The sequence below is a fragment of the Salmo salar genome, chromosome ssa09, assembly GCF_905237065.1.
Source record: "Salmo salar chromosome ssa09, Ssal_v3.1, whole genome shotgun sequence".
NCBI lineage: Eukaryota > Metazoa > Chordata > Actinopteri > Salmoniformes > Salmonidae > Salmo > Salmo salar.
This window is the reverse complement of record NC_059450.1, coordinates 74516390-74541974: the sequence shown is the minus strand read 5'-3', so window position 1 is coordinate 74541974 and position 25585 is coordinate 74516390. Positions and strand designations below refer to the sequence as shown.

General features: G+C 42.6%; 1 protein-coding gene across 1 annotated transcript; it reads left to right on the top strand.

Annotated features, from left to right (window-relative positions):
* Nucleotides 1-1187: 1187 nt before the first annotated feature.
* Nucleotides 1188-20950, top strand: LOC106611885 (carnosine synthase 1). The gene is made up of 9 exons (XM_014212521.2): nt 1188-1261; nt 4752-4926; nt 5398-5487; nt 14812-15260; nt 15338-15548; nt 15756-15841; nt 17530-17761; nt 18011-18288; nt 18721-20950. The coding sequence occupies exons 1-9, from the start codon at nt 1259-1261 to the stop codon at nt 20272-20274; spliced, it is 3078 nt and encodes a 1025-aa protein (XP_014067996.2). The 5' UTR covers nt 1188-1258; the 3' UTR covers nt 20275-20950.
* Nucleotides 20951-25585: the final 4635 nt, after the last annotated feature.

The following is a 25585-nucleotide window of genomic DNA, read 5'->3' as shown; positions in this document are numbered from 1 at the left end:
CTAAAATGTAAATTCATTGTTTTGTTATTTCTGCCAACTTGTTATTCAGGCCAGTTGGAGAAACAGGAAAAAGTCTCTGCACACTTAGTCAGACGCAAATGTATTTTAATAGAGGCTAAGCTTTCAATCAGTCGACCTTCATCAGAGCATATATTAAAAGGTGTGTGTGCGCGAGATTGACCCTGTAACCTCTTCCTCAGGCTAATTGTGCATAGCCAGGAAGTGTCCGGTGAACGAGGTTAGTGACTCAACAACAGTAAACATACACACCATGTTCCCATCAGTCATCAGGTTTTATAAAGGTTGATTACCTCTGATAACATTACCTTTGTCTGGGTTGTGTGTTTCAGAAAATCTAAGAGGCCAGCCCTTGACCATCCCAGTGGTCAGATAGCCAGAGAGGCTGGCTGGTACAACGTGTGTGTGAAGTAGTGAGACCGACTGTGTTGGACTGTTAAAACGTGCCCCATACCTGTCCTGTACCTGCATGGCACCTGATAAGCTATGGGAACGTCCCTTAGTCGACACTCACCTGTAGAGCCTGTCAGCTGGTGCAGAGGTACAGCCTGGCTCCTTAGATCCCCTGCCAATCAACGCCCGTCCTGGAGACCTGCAATCTACTCCGTCTGTTTACATTGGCAAAGTTCAGACATAAAGGCCAATGATAACAGGGTTAAAAAGGGTAGACTATAATATCTGTGATTGACCTATTTTCTTTCAGAGAGTCAGTGTTTTGAATTTCAACTACAGAAAAAGTTTGAATGTTGGAAAACGGTCAACCAAGTGAAAAATGGATGCCCATTTGCAGACTACCCCAAGAAGTATGTATTGTTATAATAGAACAACAGGTTGGCATTTCTGTGATCTCCAAGGTCAATGGAAGTACTGGGCTCTCAAAATGTGTTGGTTTTTACAAAGTCAATATCGGTCAGTGTACAAGTAATGTTGCCACTTAAATGTATTAGGGCCTTTTACAAGATATTCCTTTTTACAAGATATTACATAGAAAACAGACCTGTTTTATAGCATGTCATCTGTTATGTTTTGACTTGTACTCTTCTTTGCTATCTGCACTTTTCTTCTTTCTGACCCCTCCCTCCTCTGACTCTTTCCTCTCGGACCCCTCCTTCCTCTGAACCCCCTCTTACCCCTCCTCTGACCCTTTCCAGTTTGCTCCCTCCCTCTCTCTTTCCTCACCCCACTCAAGTTCTTCCTCTTTCTGTCATTTACAGGTCGCCACTTGGTCACTGCAGACACTATGGTGAGATGAATGAGAGAGAGAGAGAGAGGGAGAGACACACAGTTTGGTTGAATGAACATTGATGTGAGTTTATATCTGCAGGTGTTGAATGTTTCTATTTTAATCAAGTGTTCCTTAGCTTTAATGGAAAACTTTTCTTGTAAATGTGTGAATGAGACAATGTTTTTCAGTGTTGTATGTTATTGCATGATGCTATTTGAATCGTTGTCAGATGAGAAGACTTCAAAAGTTTTGCTTGTTCTTGATCTGCATTTAAAACATTTCATAAATTGACTGAATATTGTTTTGCAGTGTTTGGTGTGCAAATGCAATTAAGTGCAACATGTTTGTGTTGAAGTACAATGCCGTACAGTGTATTGACAGAAGAATTAGAATATTTTTTGTGTGTGTGTGACAATGTCTGTCAGAGAATCAGTGATAGAGCGAGGGAGAAAGACTGAGGGTAGCGATATAGAGATATTGCTGTGTAGCTGAATAAGGAGAGATTGGAGGGAAAGCAGCTGCAATATTACTCTCGGAACTGTTACAGTTCTGTGTGTTGTCTGTGTGCTGTCTGCCTGTTGTCTGTGTGTTGTCTGTGTGAGAAACAGTGTCTATTAAGGGTCTCTGCATATCGTGTTAAATGTAGAGTGTCAAGTGTGATTTACTGAGGTTATAGTGCAATGAATGCTAAGCGAGAGGTGGGGCTGTATTTCCTGCAGTGCCAATAAGTATTTATAGCTTCATTTAATATTTTTTACAGTATGTGAAACTGAAAACCTTGGCATTCTTTCATTTGACATATTACTGTGATGAAGCAGCAAACTACTGTAGCTGGTGGTGGTGGGAATTCAACAGCAGAGTAAACCCCTTCAGGGAAGTACCGGTAGGTCAGTAGGAAAGAAGTTAGAAATATGAAGGTGAATAAACAGGTTGATAAATTAGAATTCGAAAGGTAAATAAACAGGGTGATAATGGGCAAACAGAGAGAGAGAGAGGGGTGAAAGCGGGGTCATAGGGGTATACTACAAAGCAGGTTGAGGAGTTAGTGAGGTAACTTTGATCAAATTAGTTCAACTCGAGATAACAGGTCATACGAAAGTGGCTCATCTTTTAGCCAGGTACATTCTTATGGCAACGAATCCTTCAGATCTAACCTGCTCCGGGGGAGGCTAACTCACGGCTAACTCCATTTACCATGAATGAAATTATTTAGCTGCGAGTTGAGGACCGATTACATCAGCTGCCCTCCCTCTTGCAAAGATTGCGTCACCATCCCCTTAATTTGAGGCAGACGACTGATTAAACATTTTATTCATTTGGTAATGACAGACTGCATTTTAAATTTAACGGACAGTAACACTTTTGTACACGTGCCTGAAAATGTATTGTTCGCGGGTTTTTGAGCTACTCCTAAATTGCACCGCGGCCGCCCTGGCATTTTTCTGAGAAATATATATTTCACCGTGACCTACTGCTGCTTACTATCAGGCAGTGAGGCAGCCTGTTGCAGAGTGTGTGAGTGGTGGGGAGGAGAGGGAAAGAGGGGTGTGTGTGTTGAGATTGAGCGCTGCAGCTGAGTGATTTGAGTGAGCCGAGACAAAGCAGAACGCGCGCATGTCGTGTCAACCTTTTACCTGTTGTAGGTCAGATTGTCATTATTGAGACAACCTACTGTTTTTCCAACAGTTTTTCCATAAAACATATTAACGCGCTAGAACTAATGCGCATCAAGAAATAACAGCGTCAAAACATAGGAAAACTACTTTAGATACATTCGCTCAGAGGTGGTTTAAACTGCATTATAAACTGGGTGGTTTGAGCCCTGAATGCTGATTGGCGTACACCACGGGTATGACAAAACATGTATTTTTACTGCTCTACTTACGTTGATAACCAGTTTATAATAGCAATAAGGCACCTTGGGGGTTTGTGGTATATGGCCAATAAACCACGGCTAAGGGCTGTATACAGGCACTCAGCGTTGCATCATTTGTAAGAACAGCCCTTAGCCTGGTATATTGGCTATATATCACACCCCCTCAGGCCTTATTGCTTAGTTATAAACTGGGTGGTTCGAGCTCTGAATGCTGATTGGCTGAAAGCTGTGGTATATCAGACCATACAAACAAATATTGGCCATATACCACTCCCCCTCAAACGTATTGCTTAATTATAATGTTGACTTTGCTTATGGAAAACCATGGAGGTTATGGAACTCCCTGATGTACTTCAGAAAAGTCCACAATGAAACTGACATTAAATGTGGAGAATGATACATTTGCATCTGTTGGTCATCAAGTAGCCTATTATTTTCTATGCTACTGTAGGCTACTGTAGCCTACCATTTGATACAAAAAATATGTTGAAATGAGGATATCACTGGAGCCATTGCAAATCAATTTGTGCCACTTGTGTAGCCTACCTGGAGCTGGCAAACGGATTTAAGAAATAGCTTATAACTTCAGTTTATTGTTGTTGTAGCCTTGTTATAATGCTATTATTAATGGCCATGTTTAGTTAATGAAATTGGAAATGATCAATTCAGTTCATATTCAGTTCATATTATTAACGTTTGATACAGTGATTAAAATAACGACCCTCAATATCTTATTCCAGCAGACTATTAAACAACAGAAAACCATGGCAAAATGTAATTACAATCATAAACCCTGATTTTAATCAGTAAGCCTAGCCTATTGAAATGATAAGCCAATTCATTGAGAACGGTTTGCAGTCTTAACATCTGGCACATAATAACAGCACAATTGCCAGAAAATAAATAAGCATCTGTACACTATTCCTGGAAACTGAAAATGGCCCAGTTCTTCCATGGCCTGCATACTCACCAGACATGTCACCCATTGAGCAAGTTTGAGATGCTCTGGATCGACGTGAAGAGGAGTGGGACAACATTCCACAGGCCACAATCAACAGCCTGATCAACTCTATACGAAGGACATGTGTCATGCTGCTCGAGGCAAAGGGTGGTCACACCAGATGGTTCTGGTTTTCTGATCCATGCCGTACCTTTTTTTTAAGGTATCTACATATCTGTATTCCCAGTCACGTGAAATCCATAGGTTAGGGCCTAATGAATTTATTTCAATTGACAGATTTTCTTATATGAACTGTAAGTAAAATCTTTGACATTGTTGCATGTTTTGTTTATATTTTTGTTCAGTGTATATTGGCCATATACCACAAACCCCCGAGGTGCCTTATTGCTATTATAAACTGTTTACCAAAGTAATTAGAGCAGTAAAATACATGTTTTATCATACCCGTGGTATACTGTCTGATATACCACAGCTGTCAGCCAATCAGCATTCAGGGCTCATACCACCCAGTCTATAACTGTAGATAGTTTATAAATGTATAGATTATAATACAATCCCTTTGATGACAGGTCTCCTTCTCTCAATTTTAGATAATTTTCTCATTAATCCTATTATATTACTCTCTTGCTCACACACACACACGTTGTACATCTCACACCTGTCCCCCACAGCTCTCTCTCAGCTCTCTCCCCAGCACCGTTGTCCCCAGCCTTCCCTCCTCTTCAGGGGGCTGTGCTACTGGGGGACCGAGGGCACGGTCCTCCAGACAGGAGGTGGCGCTGTTCCAGACCCTGCAGGAGGCTCTGAGGGAGATTGACCTGCCTGAAACACAGGACCTGCCACAGGGTGAGACCCGAGCTACGATCACCAGGCTGAAACGTTCAGGATGTGTCAGATAGAAGTGTTCCAGGCTAGAAAGACACCTCCATGTTTATTACAATCTCTATGATATTGGAGTCATGCTCTACCACCTTTCATTTCTACCTGTGACTCTCTGAACCATTGAATCCGAACAAAGCCTACAGGCCAGGTGAATCTATCACTGGATCTTAACCTGCACAGAGTCACCCAGACCATGTGAGTTTAGCACTATATGTCACTGGGTTAGCAGGTGAACAGGTGTGTCAAAGTGTGTCTGCAGACCGGAAAGGGCCAGAGGGCTGTGTGCGTGTAGGAAATGAGCTTAGATGACCTACCATATTTCTGACCCCTGTATAGTTGTTTTTGGACCTAACTACTTTCTATTTCATGAAAGGCTGAAGTACCGATGTATGGGGATTTTGACCATAATGGCAGTTCTACTGTGTTCTCTTCCAGGTATGAGTCACTCTGAGATGTGCATCTGTGTTTTGGGATCCCCACTCCCCTACCTCTCTCTGCTGTTAGAGGCAGGCCAACGGAGCCCAGGTATGGTAGCAGAACACACCCAGACAGGAAACACATCAGATATGTACAAGCAGGGTTTGTACGTTCATGAAAATCCTGGAAAATACATAGATTTTTGCAATTGTGTTTTCCATGCCAGGAAAAGTTTTGGAAAATTATCAAATCTCAAAAGGTTAGAAAAAGTCATGGAAATTATTTTAATCATTTATTTTAATGTCATTTAGGAACAGTTCTTTTTTAATAGTTGATCAATCACATAATAATCACCATATCAGCCAGGATCGGAATATGACACTTTAGCACAAGACTATTCAACTGGCAGCCCAGCTGCTAGATCCAGCCCGTGTTATTAACTTAGATTGGCCCTTTGATCAATTCTGAACATTAATATTTTTAAAAACGCTAAAATATGACATTCAGTGCCAAAATGACATGCACTATGGTGGTTGTATACTGTGTAGTGTAGTTTCTAGCGGTTTTTAGCGGTTTCTAGCATCTGTGTGGCATGTTGACAATTTTTTATTCATATAAACTTGACTCCAGCATTTGAACGGTTTAATTAAGCGACAAAATATTATGCTCACAATTAACTTCTTTTTTTTTTTTTTACATCTGGCCCAATAAGAATATAGCTGAATAGCCTTGCTTTAGTGCGTACTTGTAACGATGTGCGCTGAGAGTTGGGAAGCAAGTTCAAGGAGTGAGTGTTTTAATAAATAAACACAACATAATACAAAATAAGAAACACGAACAACTCACAGACATGGAACAGAAACAATAACACCTGGGGAAGGAACCAAAGGGAGGGACATATAAAGGGAAGGTAATCAGGGAGGTGATGGAGTCCAGGTGAGTCTGATGATGCGCAGGTGCGCGTAACGATGGTGACAGCTGTGCGCCATAACGAGCAGCCTGGTGACTTAGAGGCCGGAGAGGGAGCACACGTGACAGTACTGTATGTGTGTGCGCGCATCACCTACATGTGTGCGAGTGGGCGGTTGCTCAAGGATATTGTAGCAGCAGGTAGGCCTAGACCAGGGGTCTCCAACCCTGTTCCTAGAGAACTACTGTCCTGTAGGTTTTCACTCCAACCCTAATCCATCACACCTGATTGTAATAATTAGCTGGTTTATAAGTTGAAATCAGGTTAGTTACAACTGGCGTTGGAGAGAAAACCTACAGGAGAGTAGCTCTCCAGGAACAGGGTTGGAGAGCCCTGGCCTAGACTATAAAATATGATAGAAAACAGATTAAATAGGTAGCCAATTCAAAATATATATTGTAGCCAGGCTAGTTATCTTTATAGTTAACTGTTTAGTTATTATTAGCATGTATTCATGTCTTCATCATGTCCAAAAACATTCCACTGACACTCGCGAATAACGATTTAAATGATTAATATAAACTATTATTTTTTGCGAAACTAACGATTCATTTCGCCATTGTATTAGTTGGGATTCTGTTTAATCGCGGTGAATCAAATCATATGAATCGTGAAAAGTAATTTTAGGAAAACATATTAGATTTAGCATTTCTTTTGGATTAAGTGGCTTCAACTTGTTTTGTAGATACTTCCAGTTGATTTAGGCATCCATTGTATGGGACATTGCAACATCAATAGATGCTAGTCAGCCTGCAAAGTAGCCTGGGCAGCCGCTAGTGGGCTTTATGGATCTACACTATCGTCTGGGCTTGATGTGCACAGCTAGCAATACACTGTTTGTGTTTGAGCAGGGCTGGATCAAAATCCTGCACACCCAGTAGCTGTCCAGACTGAGGGTTGACCACATGTGTTTTATGAAGTTGCCTAACATGCTACATGGCATCAGAGAGCAGCCAGCAGCCAGTGTCAATACCACATTTATGATTACTTTTTTATATGTATGTAGAGACTCCGCCAATTGTTGGTCATGGAAATTTGGTTAAAAGTCATGAAATTCCATCTGTCGAAATGTCAAAACAAAATAAAAATGTGGTCACCGTTTTTGGGGGTATGAACCCTATAATCACTTCCAATAAGTACCAGTACGCACTTGCCGGTCTGACAGTAAATCAATGTAAAAGCCTGTTTGGCTAGAGCATCGGCCAAAACATATAACTTTACCTTTCAAAGTATGTGCCAAAGTGTTTTCCAAGAGGTCTTCCAAGTGTCCCTTAGTGCCTAACAGAATGGTGTTAGATTGTACATGGTTTTCTTATCAAACTATGGACCTTAACACTTTACCTTGTCAGATCACCAGTAAAATACACTATACATAAAAAAATATGTGGACACCCATTCACATTAGTAGATTTGGCTATTTCAGCCACACCCGATGCGGAGAGGTGTATAAAATCGAGCACAAAGCCATGCAATCTCCATAGACAAACATTGTCAGTAGAATGGCCTTACTGAAAAACTCAGTGACTTTCAACCTGGCACCATCATAGAATGCCACCTATCCAACAAGTCAGTTTGTCAAATGTCTTCCCTGCTAGAGCTGTCCCGGTCAACTGTAAGTGCTGTTATTGTGAAGTGGAAACGTCTTGGAGCAACAACAGCTAAGCCGTGAAGTGCTAGGCCACACAAGCTAACCGAACAGGATCGCTGAAGTGAGTAGCGTGTAAAAAATGTCTGTCCTCGGTTGCAAGACTCACTACCAAGTTCCAAACGGCCTCTGGAAGCAACATCAGCACAAGAACTGTTCGTCGGAAGCTTCATGAAATGGGTTTACATGGCTGAGCAGCCGCACACAAGCCTAGGATCACCATGCGCAATGCCAAGCGTCGGCTGGAGTGGTGTGAAGCTTCATGGTTCAGACTCCTTAGTTCCAGTAAAGTGAAATATTAACGCTACAGCATACAATGACATTCTAGACGATTCTGTGCTTCCAACTTCATGGCAACAGCTTGGGGAAGGCCCTTTCCTGTTTCAGAATGACAATGCCCCTGTGCACAAGCGAGAACATTCAGAAGTTTAAAAAAATTAAATTGTTGTTGAAGTTTTTCGATTTGTCGAGATCGCGTGGAAGAACTTGATTGGCCTGCACAGAGCCCTGACCTCAACCCCATCAAACAACTTTGAGATGAATTGGAACGCTGACTGCAAGCCAGGCCTAATCGCACAACATCAGTGCCCAACCTCACTAATGCTCTAGTGGCTGAATGGAAGCAAGTCCCTGCAGCAATGTTCCAACATCTACTAGAAAGCCTTCCCAGAAGAGTGTAGGCTGTTATAGCAGCAAAGGGGGGACCAACTCCATATTAATGCCCATGATTTTGGAATGAGATGTTCGACAAGCAGGTGTCCACATACTTTTGGTCATGTAGTGTATATATTGGAATGGCAATCTTTTTATGGGATTCATTAGTGTCATTATCAAATTACATAATCGCCTTCTAGAGAAAAACTCTTGAGTCTAACAGTAATAGCTCTAATTTTAGCCTGTTGGCCAACGGGTTGAGGTGAAAGCTCACTAGTGCAGGTTGACATTTCATTAGAATGTCACTCCCCTTCTTGACTCTTTTTATATATAAATAGCAGACATGGGCAGAAAATAGTTGCATTTTGTACTTTACAGTATGTGTTTATTTGTAGTTTATTTGAAAATACTGAGGTAGTTGAATATAGTCTATAGAGTTTCAACTAAAAGGCAACTATTTTCTGTGATATTCAAATGCAGGTCTCAGAAAAACAAATAATAGTTGAAGGTATTTGAATATATGCAAGTTATTTGAGAAAAATATATAAATATATTTGATGGCTGCCAAATATTTGACGAGGAACCAAATACTACAATAGCAGGGTTCCCCAACTGGTGGCCCAGTGATATTATTTGGCCCCCCAAAGTGTTATGAGCGTAAAAATAAAATACACTTTTGTTGGACATACATTTTTTTTTTTTTTACTCCAGCAAATCAGCTCCAACTGATTTTAAGGGGGACATGGTATCACCTCAACATTAGATTAGACAACTTTTGCAGCTTCAAAATGACTTACAAATATATTTTCATGAGTGACATAAGGTTATATAGTAACACTTAACATCAAGTTTTTATACATGTGTAGTAACTTAGTGATTTATTACAATCGCAACATTACTGTTACATAGGACTTTGGAAATTGCTTTATTGTTGCATAATAATGGAATTATTACATAAGTGGAATAAGGAACAGTCACTATTCCTCTTGTGTACAGTAGTTACTAAAACTTTAAGCTCATTGCTATGCAATTAAAATACAATTACCAAAGTATTACATAACAACATGTTAAAATGTTGCTTCAAAAATAATTACAGTTTTATAACAGTTTGATTTGGCAATATAGTGATATATTCTTATATATTGTACAATGAGGAATTCAACTACAATTCAACTACAAAATACTAGTCTTCTCCCATTTTTTAACATTGCCCCCACTATGGTTGCACATTTGGGGAATATTCAGGAAGTGCAAACTTTCCGTGGGAATTAACAGGAATATATGGGAATTAATGAGAATATATGGGAATTAACGGAAATATGTGCAAATTAATATTAATACCATTTAAATGGAGATGTTTTTTGCATTGGATATATTTACCATATCATATGGAGACAGAAACATAAACCTTTTACCGTATCATAAGTTGACATAAATGCAAATGATTAAATCCTTCCAATAGAAATACAAATGTAAAAAATTCGTTACGAATTGAACTTTAATTAAATGAGTTGACTCCTCACATGGGATGATTTCACTGAACAACAAAAGAAAGGGAATACTGAATGATCCACAATGATCCATCGCATCTCCCCAAAAAGTTTTCAACATACATCTGTAAAACGATAGTCCAGAAACTAAAGCGTTGGTTTTCTTCCTCTCAGGCTTCCATGTCTTCTCCCTGGACCTCCTCAATGTCCAACTCTTGAACATCAGACTCTGAGGCCTCATCTTCACTGTCACTTTCCAACCTTGTTGATGGCTTGTAGTCAGACTCACAAAGCCTCAAATTTGCCAGGATGGACATACATTTTTAAATCTTTGTATTGGTCAGCCTGTTGCGTGCTTTGGTGTGTGTGTTCCCAAACAAGGACCAGTTGCGCTCTGAGGACGGCTGATGTTGGTGGGATTTGGAGGATGATGGAGGCAACAGGGGAAAGCGCCTCAGATTCACAAAGTCCCTTCCACCAGGTGGCTGATGAGATAAGTTGGCACAACTGCCATATTGCATCTCCATCCCAAAACCCTTGCTTGGAAGTGTATTTCACCAGACTGTCAAAAACCTTGCCCTCATCCAGGCTAAGGTGGCGAGACACGGTAGTGATGATAGCATAGGCCTTGTTGATCTCTGCACCAGACAGGATGCTCTTGCCAGCATACTTGGGGTCCAAGTGTGTATGGGCATCAGGCAGAAGTCTTCACGCTTTTTGATGTATTTCAGAACTGCAGTTTCCTCTGCTTGGAGCAACAATGAAGTGGGCAGGGCAGTACGGATTTCTTCTCTTACATCTGCAAGCAGAGTCTGAACATCAGACAGGATGGCATTGTCTCCCTCAATCCGTGCAATGGCTACTGCTATAGGTTTCAGGAGTTTCAGGCTGCTTACCACTCTCTCACAAAATACATCATCCAGGAGGATCCTCTTGATGGGGCTGTCCATATCGGCAGACTGTGATATGGCCACTTCTTGGAGATACTCCTTCCCCTCCAGGAGACTGTCAAACATGATGACAACCCCACCCCGGTGGGTGTTGCTGGGCAGCTTCAATGTGGTGCTCTTATTTTTCCCACTTTGCTTGGTGAGGTAGATTGCTGCTATAACTTGATGACCCTTCACATACCTAACCATTTCCTTGGCTCTCTTGTAAAGTGTATCTATTATTTTCAGTGCCATGATGTCCTTGAGGAGCAGATTCAATGCATGAGCAGCACAGCCAATGGGTGTGATGTGAGGGTAGGACTCCTCCACTTTAGACCAAGCAGCCTTCATGTTTACAGCATTGTCTGTCACCAGTGCAAATACCTTCTGTGGTCCAAGGTCATTGATGACTGCCTTCAGCTCATCTGCAATGTAGAGACCGGTGTGTCTGTTGTCCCTTATGTCTGTGCTCTTGTAGAATACTGGTTGAGGAGTGGAGATGATGTAGTTAATTATTCCTTGCCCACGAACATTCGACCTTTCGAGATGATTGCAATACAGTCTGCTTTCTCTATGATTGTCTTGACCTTCACTTGACCTCTGTTGTACTCTGCATCCAGCAAATGTGTAGATAAAGCATGTCTGGTTGGAGGGGTGTATGCTGGGCAAAGAACATTCAGAAATCTCTTCCAATACACATTGCCTGTGAGCATCAGAGGTGAACCAGTTGCATACACAGCTTGAGCAAGACATCCATCAGCATTTCTCTGACTACGTTCCTCCATTGACTCAAAAAAGGATGACCATGAGCTGTTGCTATCTGATTCATAATTTTCACCTCGAATAGAAGTAGAGGGACTTTTGTCAGAGGTTTCTTGTTGTGAGCGCTGAGGGAACTTTATGCACTTGGCCAGATGATTCTGCATCTTTGTTGCATTCTTCATATATGATTTGGCACAGTATTTGCAAATATACACAGCTTTTCCTTCTACATTAGCTGCAGTGAAATGTCTCCACACATCAGATAGTGCCCATGGCATTTCCCTGTAATGATTAGAAACAAATTAGTAAAAAACAAACAAATACAATTTAATGTACAAATAAATAGTTAAGCAGTTGATTAAACAACTCATTTGTAAGATACATGTTTTAAAATGAAACATCTATGGAAGCAGGTGAATTAACTAAGTGTTACTGAGATTGCTAACAGTAACAAAATATGGCTATTACGTGTCAAAAGGAAACAATATATCCAAAAACTGCCGACTTGTATCAACTACAGCCAAGGTAGGTGGGAAATAATGTTAGTTTGTATACTAAATAAACTATCCCTTTAAAGATGTGTTTGAAACAAGATCACTTCCCCTCAGATGGACAAAGAGTATCAAAGTTGTTTTTGCTAAGCATCCAACTTGCTGTTTGCAATGTTTGCAAATGGCTTTGAATATCGCTGCAGTATTTTCAGTGGCATTAATTAATCAAATAAATTGCAGCTTTCAACCTTTTCAAACCAAACTTTATTGGTCACATACACATGGTTAGCAGATGTTAATGTGAGTGTAGTGAAATGCTTGTGCTTCTAGTTCTGACAATGCAGTAATATCTAACAAGCAATATAACAAATTCACAACAACTACCTTATACACACACAAATGTAAGGGATGAATAAGAATATGTACATATAAATATATGGATGAGTGATGGCCGTGCGGCATAGGCAAGATGCAGTAGATGGTATAGAACAGTATATGAGATGAGTGATGTAGGAAATGTAAACATTATTAAAGTGCCGTTATTTAAAGTGACTAATGATAGGCATAGGCAAGATGCAGTAGATGGTATAGAACAGTATATATATATGAGATGAGTGATGTAGGAAATGTAAACATTATTAAAGTGCCGTTATTTAAAGTGACTAATGATAGGCATAGGCAAGATGCAGTAGATGGTATAGAACAGTATATATATATATATGAGATGAGTGATGTAGGATATGTAAACATAATTAAAGTGCCGTTATTTAAAGTGACTAATGATAGGCATAGGCAAGATGCAGTAGATGGTATAGAACAGTATATATATATGAGATGAGTGATGTAGGATATGTAAACATAATTAAAGTGGCGTTATTTAAAGTGACTAATGATAGGCATAGGCAAGATGCAGTAGATGGTATAGAACAGTATATACATATGAGATGAGTGATGTAGGATATGTAAACATAATTAAAGTGGCGTTATTTAAAGTGACTAATGATAGGCATAGGCAAGATGCAGTAGATGGTCCCGGCTTTGATGCACCTGTACTGACCTCGCCTTCTGGATGATAGCGGGGTGAACAGGCAGTGGCTCGGGTGGTTGTTGTTCTTGATGATCTTTTTGGCCTTCCTGTGACATCGGGTGCAGGAAGTGCTGTAGTGGCATGTTGAAAGAGTCATACAGAAGTTGAGCATCACAACGTATTTATACATATCTGTACAAAATATCATTTGTTTTTGTTTGACTTGATAATGTACACCTGGGGCAATGGTCATTCAGGAGAATGGACATTTACAGAATGTTCAGATAGAAATGTATTGTGTAGATCAATTGACTGTCAGATTGGAATAGTATAGGAGATTGTGTTTGCTATTCATTCTGTTTCTATCTTCCAACATACCGTTCCAGATACAACCCTGCCATTAGTTGAAGGCAGGCAATCCAATAGTTTCTGAAAAGTAGTCACTTCCACAGATCTATATATATATATATATATATATATTTTTTTTTTATTTTTATTTTTATTTTGTATTATTTTTTTACATTTTTTTAAGTAGTTGCTTTCTGAGGTCTGTATTCAAAAAGTTTTGAAAAGTAGTAATTTTTTGGGATCTGTATTCAAATAGTTGTACACTCTTAGAAAAATCGGTTCCAAAAGGGTTCTTCGTCTGTCCCCATAGGAGAACCCTTTTTGTTTCTAGGAAGAACCCTTTTTTTTGTGATCAACATTTTATTTTTATTTCACAATATACAACACACAAGGCCGGATCACTTTACAAATACTAGCCAACATGACAACATTAACATTCAATACAACTATTTACATACTGTCAGGAGTCAATTATATGAGTGCACAATATGACATTTACAGAAAGGAAGTAAGAGTTTACAATAAAACATTCCATTTTATTCTCAGATAGCAACAAAAAAAATGTAAGATCGTAGGCGCTTCCAAAGTAACGATTTGTTCCCCCCCAAAATAGTTACTTTCCACAAAGCTTAGTTAAAACTATAATTATCCCAGGTATGATAAATAGTCATTCTCCTGCCTGCTTTGTCCCTCTGTTAGGACCAATAACAGATTAAAACACTTTACTCCAACATTGAAGTGGGAACAAGTGGTAAAAAAAATAGTTGTTACATGTGGCACGATCATCTTTATGACTTTTGACCTTTTTCTATGGAAATATGTCAATGATATTTCCAATCTCGTTTTCTAGGTACATCGGCCCTATGCCAAACACAGGATGTCCAGCACCCCTCTATAATCCTTCCCTCCCTCCCTCCCTCCCTCCCTCCCTCCCTCCCTCCCTCCCTCCCTCCCTCCCTCACTCACTCACTCCCCCTCTTCTCGCTCTCTCTCTTACACCTTTCCAATTTCTCTCTACCTCACTTCCCCATCACCCACTCCTTCTGTTCCTCCCTTCTTCTCTCTCTCTCATTTACCTCTTTCACATCCCCCTCCTCTCTCTCTCTCTCTCTTTAGGAGATGCTCTCCTGTGTCTCTGTCCGTCCTGGCTCTCTCGCTCCTCCTCCTCCCTCCTGGTCCACAAGGCTGTCACCTTTGACCTTGGAGGGCGCACTTTCTTATCCAACTTCAACCCGCCTCGCAGGGTCACCTACTTCCTGTCATCTGACCCGTGGGCTAAGGAGGAAATGACCCGAGAGACAGACTGCCCAAGCGGAGGTTCTGGAGCACTGGGTCAGTTCTGGGGGAATGTTCTGACCACCAGGGTTCTGCTGCAGAAGGCCAAGATCCACTGCCCCCCAACCCTGGCCCTTCTGTTACCACCCGGGCAGATGAGGCTGGAGGAGGGCAGGACAGGAGGGGTGGAGGTGGTGCACCTGGAAATGGGGGCGGAGGAAGGGATGAACTCTGTCCGAAACAAGGTGGACACTTTCCTGGAGTCTGAGAACATGAGGGGATCAGAGAGGGTATGTCCTGTTTGTTAAAGAATTCAGTCAGCCTTTATGTAAAAGTACACAAAGCTTTCCTTTCTCTCTGTGCCTAGGTGGTGCTCAGGTGCAGTGGGGGGAGGTTCGTGGGCGAGGCAACCTCACCCCCTGTCTACCTGTCCAGGAACAGCAAGGATGAGGTCTGGGCCAAGGTGAGTTATCTCCTGCCCCAGCTCCTCTCTGGCGAGGCAGTGCTGCTGGAGGCCTACTGCTCCCCACTGAAGCCTGGGCCACGGGTACAGGACCGCACCTGGGAACAGTACACTGGTGAGGGCTTTAGTAAGGATGGATGAGTGTAGTTTGATGTTTGAGGACCTTGTTTTCATGCGTATTTGTATGTGGTCTTCATATGACATTGAACTTGTAAAGACTCTCTAACTACTTTCAATGTAATGTACTACGACCATTACTAAAGATGGTCCTCTCCATCTCTGTTGTAATGAGGTAGTTGTTGTGTGTCTGTGTGTCTGTCAGACTGCAGGCCTCAGGTTCCAGACCTGTCCTTCAGACTGTGTGCCATAGTAACTCGCTCACCTCTGGACCTGCCTCTCCTCTACAAGGTGAGAGTAAGAGAGAGAGAACGAGAGAGAACGAGGTAGGAGAGAAAAATGAAATGTTGACTATGTGCATCATGAAAACGTTGTTGTATGACTAGCAGCAGCTTTTTGACCCTTGTCTTCGCATTGTGTTTACCATGTATTTGCATTGACCCTCAATACTGTAAACGTATAGCTGAGTGTACGAAACGTTAAGAACACCTGCTTTTTCCATGACAGACTGACCAGGTGAATCCAGGTGAAAGCTATGATCCCTTGTTGATGTCACTTGTTAAATCCACTTCAGTCAGTGTAGATGAAGGGTAGAGACAGGTTAAAGAAGGATTTTTAAGCCTTGAGGCAATTGAGACATGGATTGTGTTTGTGTGGCATTTAGAGGGTGAATGGTCAAGACAAAAGATTGAAGTGCCTTTCAATGGGGTATGGTAGTAGGTGCCAGGCGCACCAGTTTGTCTCAAGAACTGTAGCGCTGCTGGGTTTTTCACGCTCAACAATTTCAAGAATGGTCCAGCACCCAATGGACATCCAGCCAACTTGACACAACTGTGGGAAGCATTGGAGTCAACATGGGCCAGCATCCCTGTGGAACGCTTTCGACACCTTGTTGAGTCCATGCCCTGACGAATTGAGGCTGTTCTGAGGGCAAAGGGGATGCAACTCAAGATTAGGAAGGTGTTCTTAATGTTTTGTACACTCAGTGTATTTGTATATAGCTCTGTAAAATGTTGATGTTGTCTCCTCTTCAACATTATGGTAAAATGTAGATTTAAATAGACATACCCAAAAGTAATACTTTTTAATGACATGGTCATTAACAATAACGAGCAATGCTGCATAGTTTTCTGGTCCTTTTTTTATCAATAGCTGAGGTGTACTGTACATAGTACAAATAATATGAAAATATATGATTTATATAATTTTTTTCCTATTAGGGCTTGAAATGACTTAAATGCTTTCTAAACATAGTAACAACCAAATTCTAAATGACTTACTATAAGATTTCACATTTCTGATAACTGTAAAATAAATATGATCATATTTAGTGACAGTACAAATTTGGCCCCATTTCATATAACTGACGACGGAGAATTTTCTGCCAAGTGTCCTCTGAGCGACTTACAGACGCCATTTAAATGTCTGCAGAATCAACCGTCTGTGACCAAGAGAAAGTGGTCGTGTATGAATTCTACAAAATTATTTTGTATTTTTTCATGGTGAGAGTGCTACATCTGGCTGAGAATATCACAGTGAGATGAAACTACAGCAGTTGTATTCGCCAGACTGTCCCCTTTAATATGTCGTCTACAAGGAAATCGATTATTTGTCTGGATAGGCCAGAACATGTGACATGTCACTCCCTATGCAAATGTATGAAACCTGACACTTTAAGTCAGCTCGTCACTTCAAGCCAACCTGATACTTCAAGTGAGAGTGTTAGCGGAAAGAACTATAAGGAGTTGGACCCTCCGACGTTCACAGAGTGTTCTGTACACCAAAATATCAGTCAGAACCACTCAAAGTCCCCTAAATAGGGGACTTAACATCTAAGAGGTTGTCTTTAACTCGGGAATGGGAGACACATTCATGTAATAGGCCAAATACTTGAACTGAACTGTTTGTTTGAAATCAATGACCTTATCCCTAACTTCTCTTCTATCTTCTTCCTCTCCCTCTCTCTTCCTCTCACTCAGTTGGTGTGTAGAGTGGGAGTGTCCGACGACCCTCTCTCTCACAGCCACTCCCTCTCTCAGTCTTTGGAGACCACCCTATTAGAGTGTGGTTTCACTGACCCTACCATGGCAAAATCTCTCTGCCGCCTAGCACTGGACACCGCCCTGTCCTGCCTCTGTGTTGTCATGGAAACAGAGTCAAGCATGTCCGCAGAACAACGCGGTGGAGCGGGTGCCCAGACCGACATGATAGGTGTGTGTTGGTTCACTGCCAAACTTTTCCTCTAAGGCAGCATGAAGCTGTCTGAGTTGATATATGATTTAATAAAGATTACTGCAGATTACTGTTGAAGCCTATGAAAGCATGGGTATACTTATGACATCATAAGTCTCACGCTCTGTCAACACTGTCTCACTGAGCTACTATCTGACCCTTCCTCTCCATATCTCCCTCTCTACCACTCCATATCTCTCTACCTCCTTTCTACTCCCTCTCTCCTAGGCGTGGACCTCCTTTTCACCATGGATGGCTCCATCATCAGGCCTGTTATTTTGGGCCTCCATCCCTCCCTCTGTCTCCACTCCTCCTTCCAAGAGCGAGGGATGGGGATGGAGGGATGTGACAGTGGGATAGAGGGGTGGAGTAGGGGCACCCTCCTCCTCACCCCCCTCACCCGCTCCCAGTACCACCTGATGCAGGGGAAAACTGTGTTGGTGGTGGGAGCAGGAGGACACAGTAAGAAGTTCATCTGGAAAACAGCCAAACAGTACAAGCTAAAGGTGAATGTCTACATGGAGAATAACTATATAGATTAATGTAGAATAACTACACTCTTAGAAAAAATGGTGCCAAAAGGGTTCTTCAGCTGTCCCCATAAGAGAACCCTTTTTGGTTCCAGGTAGAACCCTTTTGGGTTCCATGTTGAACCCTCTGTAGAAAGGGTTCTACATGGAACCCAAAAGTGTTTTTCATAGGGTTTTCCTATGGGGACAGCCGAAGAACCCTTTAAGGTTCTAGATAGCACATTCTTTTCTAAGAGTGTAGACAGTGAAAGTGAATACATTAGATTGCCCAGCATAGACTTTTCAGCTATTTTAGAAGTGCATTTTACTGCACTGCAAAGTCCGATTAAATGGCACATTAATGGTTACTGGCTAGCTAGTTATGCTAATGTACGAATTGAACTCATTAACTTTCTCCCCTCCAATCAGATCCTGTTGGTGGACAGTGACCCTGCCCACTTCGCCTCTCAGTTGGTCGACCACTTCCTCCCCCTGCCAGACCTCCCCGACCATCGGCGTGACGACCAGCACTGCTCCCGCATCTGTGATTGGCTGTTGTCCTCCAGCCTCCACCCAGACGGTTGCGTGTGCTTCTGGGACGAATGCGTGGTGCTGACATCGCTGGTCTGTGATAGGCTGGGGCTCAGGAGCCCTCCTCCGGAGGCCATCCGCATTGCGAAGGAGAAGAGCCGCACCCACAGGCACCTCCTGGGCCTACTGAAGTCTACTGGGACTAACCTGATCAGTGTTGAGCAGCCCTCTGGTCAGCCAGATAGCCTGGTTGAGTTTAGAGAGGATGAGAGGAGAGGTAGACAGCAGAATGGCATGGTCAACATGGAAGGAGATAGCATGAGAGCTATGGCCGATTTTGACAGGGGGGATCTCTTCAATGACGCAATGGGCAAACACGACACTACCGCCCCTACCTCTTCATCCACCTCACCATCCTCTTCCTCCTCACATTCCTTTGACACTTTCCGTCCCTCTGCTCCTCTCCTCTCTCCCTCCCCTTCCTCCTATGCTGTTCCCTGTATCCATGTGGAGAGCACCCTGGATCTGGAGAAGGCAGCCAGTAGGGGGGAGGGGGGGCCTGGTGGGGCCAGTGTGGGGGTGGTGAGGTTCCCAGCGGTGATGAAGCTGGAGTACGGCGCGGGGGCGGTGGGTGTGAGGAAGGTAGGCTCTCTGGAGGAAAGTCTGGCACACTTTGAGAGGATCAGCGGGGACCTCCGCGAGGAGACAGACTACCCCGGCATCGGCCTGGGCTGGGGCAACGCCATGATCCTCATGGAGTACGTGGGAGGCACCGAGCACGACGTGGACGTGGTCCTGTTCGAGGGGAGACTGGAGGGCGCCTTTGTGTCTGACAACGGCCCCACGCGCACCCCAGCCTTCACCGAGACGGCCGCCCAGATGCCCTCAGGGCTGGCGCCGGACAAGCGTGCTCAGCTGATCCGCGCGGCACACCACGCATGCCTGGGCTGTGGCCTACGAGACGGCGTGTTCAACGTGGAGCTGAAGATGACAGAAGTGGGCCCGAGGCTCATCGAGATCAACGCCCGCATGGGCGGCTTCTACCTGTGCGACTGGATCCGTCAGCTGTACGGCGTGGACCTCCTGATGGCCGCCTTCATGGTGTCCTGTGGGGTGCGTCCCTGCCTGCCCTCAGCCACAGCCCTCCCAGCCAGAGGCCACTTTGCTGGGGTGATGGTGGTGGTGTCACGGCACCTCCAGGCCCTGAGGACCACAGCCAGCCCTGAGCGCCTGAGAGGGCTCCACCAGGAGGGGGCGTTGTGGCTGAACGAGCTGGCGGAGGAGGATGAACTGATCTCTGGTGAGTACGAGGAGCCCTTCTGTAATGTTGGGGTGAGAGATGCCCACAACGCCACCAACGCTCGCCAGCGCCTCCTCGCCCTCTGCCAAGGGCTGGGCCTGCACTGTCCTCCACGCTACGACCTGGGCTACTTCCTGTCCCATTTCAACTAGACAGGAACTCAGGGAGGAGAAGCAGGGTTTGTTCAGGAGGGTGCCACATTTACATTTTAATCACAGATCAAAATAATACAAAGAGCTGAAACAATTCCTTACTCTGCAGAATTATATATATTATATTACTGCCTGAATGTTTGTTCATAACATTGGACCCTTCTGAATAGAACCCATGTTTAGCAAGGGTGTGCTGTGTGCAGGGGTTAGTTTAGTTAGCTTAAAAGGTACATCACAGGATGAAAAAACACTCCTCACATCAAAATATAATATGTTATCTCAAAATTGCAAATTCAGGGACTAATCATTCAGGTAGCAGAACCTTTCCATTTTTAGCACTTATATTTTGGGGACCATCTCAGGAATAAAATACAAGTTTAGATAAGGTATCTTCATCAGTGATTGGGTAGAATAGGATATGGGTGTCTACCTATCTACCAGGGTTCAGGAAGTGATTTGAATTTAACATTCAAATATGGAAAAATTGCAACTTTTTCAGTTTATTGACAAGTCAAAAAAGAAATAGAGGCCCTTTGTCCAATTATTGAATTGGAATTTCAGTTTACTTCCTGAAATTAACCCCAATCCTGTTATCTATATCTACTACAGTGAGGGAAAAAAGTATTTAATCCCCTGCTGATTTTGTACGTTTGCCCACTGACAAAGAAATGATCAGTCTATCATTTTAATGGTAGGTTTATATGAACAATGAGAGACAGAATAACAAACAAAAAAATCCAGAAAAACGCATATCAAAAATTTTATAAATTGATTTGCATTTTAATGAGGAAAATAAGTATTTGACCCCCTCTCAATCAGAAAGATTTCTGGCTCCCAGGTGTCTTTTATACAGGTAACGAGCTGAGATTAGGAGCACACTCTTAAAGGGAGTGCTCCTAATCTCAGCTTGTTACCTGTATAAAAGACACCTGTCCACAGAAGCAATCAATCAATCAGATTCCAAACTCTCCACCAGGGCCAAGACCAAAGAGCTCTCCAAGGATGTCAGGGACAAGATTGTAGACCTACACAAGGCTGGAATGGGCTACAAGACCATCGCCAAGCAGCTTGGTGAAAAGGTGACAACAGTTGGTGCGATTATTCGCAAATGGAAGAAACACTAAAGAACTGTTAATCTCCCTCGGCCTGGGGCTCCATGCAAGATCTCACCTCGTGGAGTTGCAATGATCATGAGAACGGTGAGGAATCAGCCCAGAACTACACGGGAGGATCTTGTCAATGATCTCAAGGCAGCTGGGACCATAGTCACCAAGAAAACAATTGGTAACACACTACGCCGTGAAGGACTGAAATCCTGCAGCACCCGCAAGGTCCCCCTGCTCAAGAAAGCACATGTACATGCCCGTCTGAAGTTTGCCAATGAACATCTGAATGATTCAGAGGACAACTGGGTGAAAGTGTTGTGGTCAGATGAGACCAAAATGGAGGTCTTTGGCATCAACTCAACTCCCCGTGTTTGGAGGAGGAGGAATGCTGCCTATGACCCCAAGAACACCATCCCCACCGTCAAACATGGAGGTGGAAACATTACGCTTTAGGGGTCTTTTTCTGCTAAGGGGACAGGACAACTTCACCGCATCAAAGGGACGATGGGCGGGGCCATGTACCGTCAAATCTTGGGTGAGAACCTCCTTCCCTCAGCCAGGGCATTGAAAATGGGTCGTGGATGGGTATTCCAGCATGAAAATGACCCAAAACACACGGCCAAGGCAACAAAGGAGTGGCTCAAGAAGAAGTACATTAAGGTCCTGGAGTGGCCTAGCCAGTCTCCAGACCTTAATCCCATAGAAAATCTGTGGAGGGAGCTGAAGGTTTGAGTTGCCAAACGTCAGCCTCGAAACCTTAATGACTTGAAGAAGATCTGCAAAGAGGAGTGGGATAAAATCCCTCCTGAGATGTGTCTTTAAACCTGGTGGCCAACTACAAGAAACGTCTGACCTCTGTGATTGCCAACAAGGGTTTTGCCACCAAGTACTAAGTCATGTTTTGCAGAGGGGTCAAATACTTATTTCCCTCATTAAAATGCTAATAATTGTATAACATTTTTGACATGCGTTTTTCTGGATTTCTTTGTTGTTATTCTGTCTCTCACTGTTCAAATAAACCTACCATTAAAATGATAGACTGATCATTTCTTTGTCAGTGGGCAAACGTACAAAATCAGCAGGGGATCAAATACTTTTTTCCCTCACTGTAGGTTGTGGCATCAGCAGTCTACCTTACTACATCATAATGTAGTAGGCTGCACACTGTGACCACATAGCAGTTGATTAATAGCCTACACACTGTGAAAACATAGTAGTTTTTTATTTATAACCTGCAAACTGTGAACACATAGCAGTTGATTAATAACATATATACCGTCAACACATAGCAGTTGATTAATAGCCTGTACACTGTGGACACATAGCAGTTGATTAACCTCTCTAGGGTAGGTGGCACCAAATCGTCCCACCTACGTAACAGCCAGTGTAATCCCGTGGCGCGTTATTCAAAAACCTTAAAAATGCAAAAACTTCAATTTTTCAAACATGTGACTATTTTACACCATTTTAAAGACAAGACTCTCGTTAATCTAACCACACTGTCCGATTTCAAAAAGGCTTTACAACGAAAGCAAAACATTAGATTATGTCAGCAGAGTACCCAGCCAGAAATAATCAGACACCCATTTTTCAAGCTAGCATATAATGTCACATAAACCCAAACCACAGCTAAATGCAGCACTAACCTTTGATGATCTTCATCAGATGACAACCCTAGGACATTATGTTATACAATACATGCATGTTTTGTTCAATCAAGTTCATATTTATATCAAAAACCAGCTTTTTACATTAGCATGTGACTAGCATTCCCACCGAACACTGCCGGTGAATTTTCTAAATTACTCACGATAAACATTCACAAAAAGCACAACAATTATTTTAAGAATTATAGATACAGAACTCCTCTATGCACTCGATATATCCGATTTTAAAATAGCTTTTCGGTGAAAGCACATTTTGCAATATTCTCAGTAGATAGCCCGGCATCACAGGGCTAGCTATTTAGACACCCAGCAAGTTTAGCACTCACCAAAGTCAGATTTACTATAAGAAAAATGTTATTACCTTTGCTGTCTTCGTCAGAATGCACTCCCAGGACTTCTACTTCAATAACAAATGTTGGTTTGGTTCAAAATAATCCATAGTTATATCCAAACAGCGGCGTTTTGTTCGTGCGTTCAAGACACTATCCGAAAGGGTAAATAAGGGTGACGAGCATGGCGCAATTCGTGACAAAAAAAATCTAAATATTCCATTACCGTACTTCGAAGCATGTCAACCGCTGTTTAAAATCAATTTTTATGCAATTTTTCTCATAAAAAAGCGATAATATTCCGACCGGGAATCTGCGTTTAGGTAAACAGACGAAAGAAAATAAAGCATTCGGTCGACTCGGGCACGCGCCTAAGCCCATAGTACTCTGATCGGCCACTTGCCAAAAGCGATAAAGTGTTTCAGCCAGAGGCTGCCTCGATATCGTTCAGCTTTTTCCCGGGCTCTGAGAGCCTATGGGAGCCGTAGGAAGTGTCACGTTATTGCAAAGATCCTCAGTCTACAATAAAAAGAGCCAAGATAAAACACAACTTGTCAGACAGGCCACTTCCTGCATGGAATCTTCTCAGGTTTTGGCCTGCCATATGAGTTCTGTTATACTCACAGACACCATTCAAACAGTTTAGAAACTTTAGGGTGTTTTCTATCCAAAGCCAATAATTATATGCATATTCTAGTTACTGGGCAGGAGTAGTAACCAGATTAAATCGGGTACGTTTTTTATCCGGCCGTGTCAATACTGCCCCCTAGCCCTAACAGGTTATTAGCCTGAACACTGTGGACACATAGCAGTTGATTAATAGCCTGCACACTGAACACAGCCGTTGATTAATAACCTGCACACTGTGAACACAGCAGTTGATTAATAGCCTGCACACTGTGAACACAGCAGTTGAAAATTAACCTGCACACTGTGGACACATAGCAGTTGATTAATAACCTGCACACTGTGGACACAGAAGTTGATTAATAACCTGCACACTGTGAACACAGAAGTTGATTAATAGCCTGCACACTGTGAACACAGCAGTTGAAAATTAACCTGCACACAGCAGTTGATTAATAACCTGAACACTGTGGACACAGCAGTTGATTAATAACCTGCACACTGTGGACACATAGCAGTTGATTAATAACCTGAACACTGTGGACACATAGCAGTTGATTAATAACCTGCACAATGTGGACACAGCAATTGAAAATTAACCTGCACACTGTGGACACATAACAGTTGATTAATAGCCTGCACACTGTGAACACAGCAGTTGATTAATAACCTGCACACTGTGAACACAGCAGTTGATTAATAGCCTGCACACTGTGAACACAGCAGTTGAAAATTAACCTGCACACTGTGGACACATAGCAGTTGATTAATAACCTGCACACTGTGAACACAGCAGTTTATTAATAACCTGCACACTGTGAACACAGCAGTTGATTAATAGCCTGCACACTGTGAACACAGCAGTTGGAAATTAACCTGCACACTGTGGACACAGCAGTTGATTAATAACCTGAACACTGTGGACACAGCAGTTGATTAATAACCTGCACACTGTGGACACAGCAGTTGATTAATAACCTGCACACTGTGGACACAGCAGTTGATTAATAACCTGCACACTGTGGACACAGCAGTTGATTAATAACCTGCACACTGTGGACACATAGCTGTTGATTAATAACCTGAACACTGTGGACACATAGCAGTTGATTAATAACCTGAACACTGTGGACACATAGCAATACAGGGTTGGAACAGGTGGGAGAGGGAGTGATATTACACATGCAGTAGGTCAGAGTGTCATTAGCTAAGTAGTTATATGAAGGAAGAGCAGAGGAAGATTGCAGATTTTGAGGAAGGGGGTTTGAGGAGAGCAGTGGAATAGCTGGAACAGGTGGACAGGGGTGGCGATTGCAGGACCTTTTAACTCTTGGCCCAGAGGTGATGTCTGCGGGGCCAGTACGTTTGAACTTTTGGGAAAATGTAGAATTTAGGAATGCTGACTCCCATACATGTGAAGTTAGAGGTCATGTGAAAGTTCATGTCTTAATTTAAAAGGTTGAGGTGAAAGGTTGTTCCCCCAAAAATAACTCACTAACTAAAAGTGTATGGAAATGGGGATTGAATTCCACCACATATTCACACCAATTTTAACCCATAAAACAAAGTGTGTTATTTTGTT

Excerpts from the sequence above, each read along its gene's own strand:
- LOC106611885 (XM_014212521.2), top strand. Across the intron at positions 4,927-5,397 it reads AACACAGGACCTGCCACAGG|GTATGAGTCACTCTGAGATG; the intron begins GTGAGACCCGAG and ends GTTCTCTTCCAG. Across the intron at positions 5,488-14,811 it reads GGCAGGCCAACGGAGCCCAG|GAGATGCTCTCCTGTGTCTC; the intron begins GTATGGTAGCAG and ends CTCTCTCTTTAG.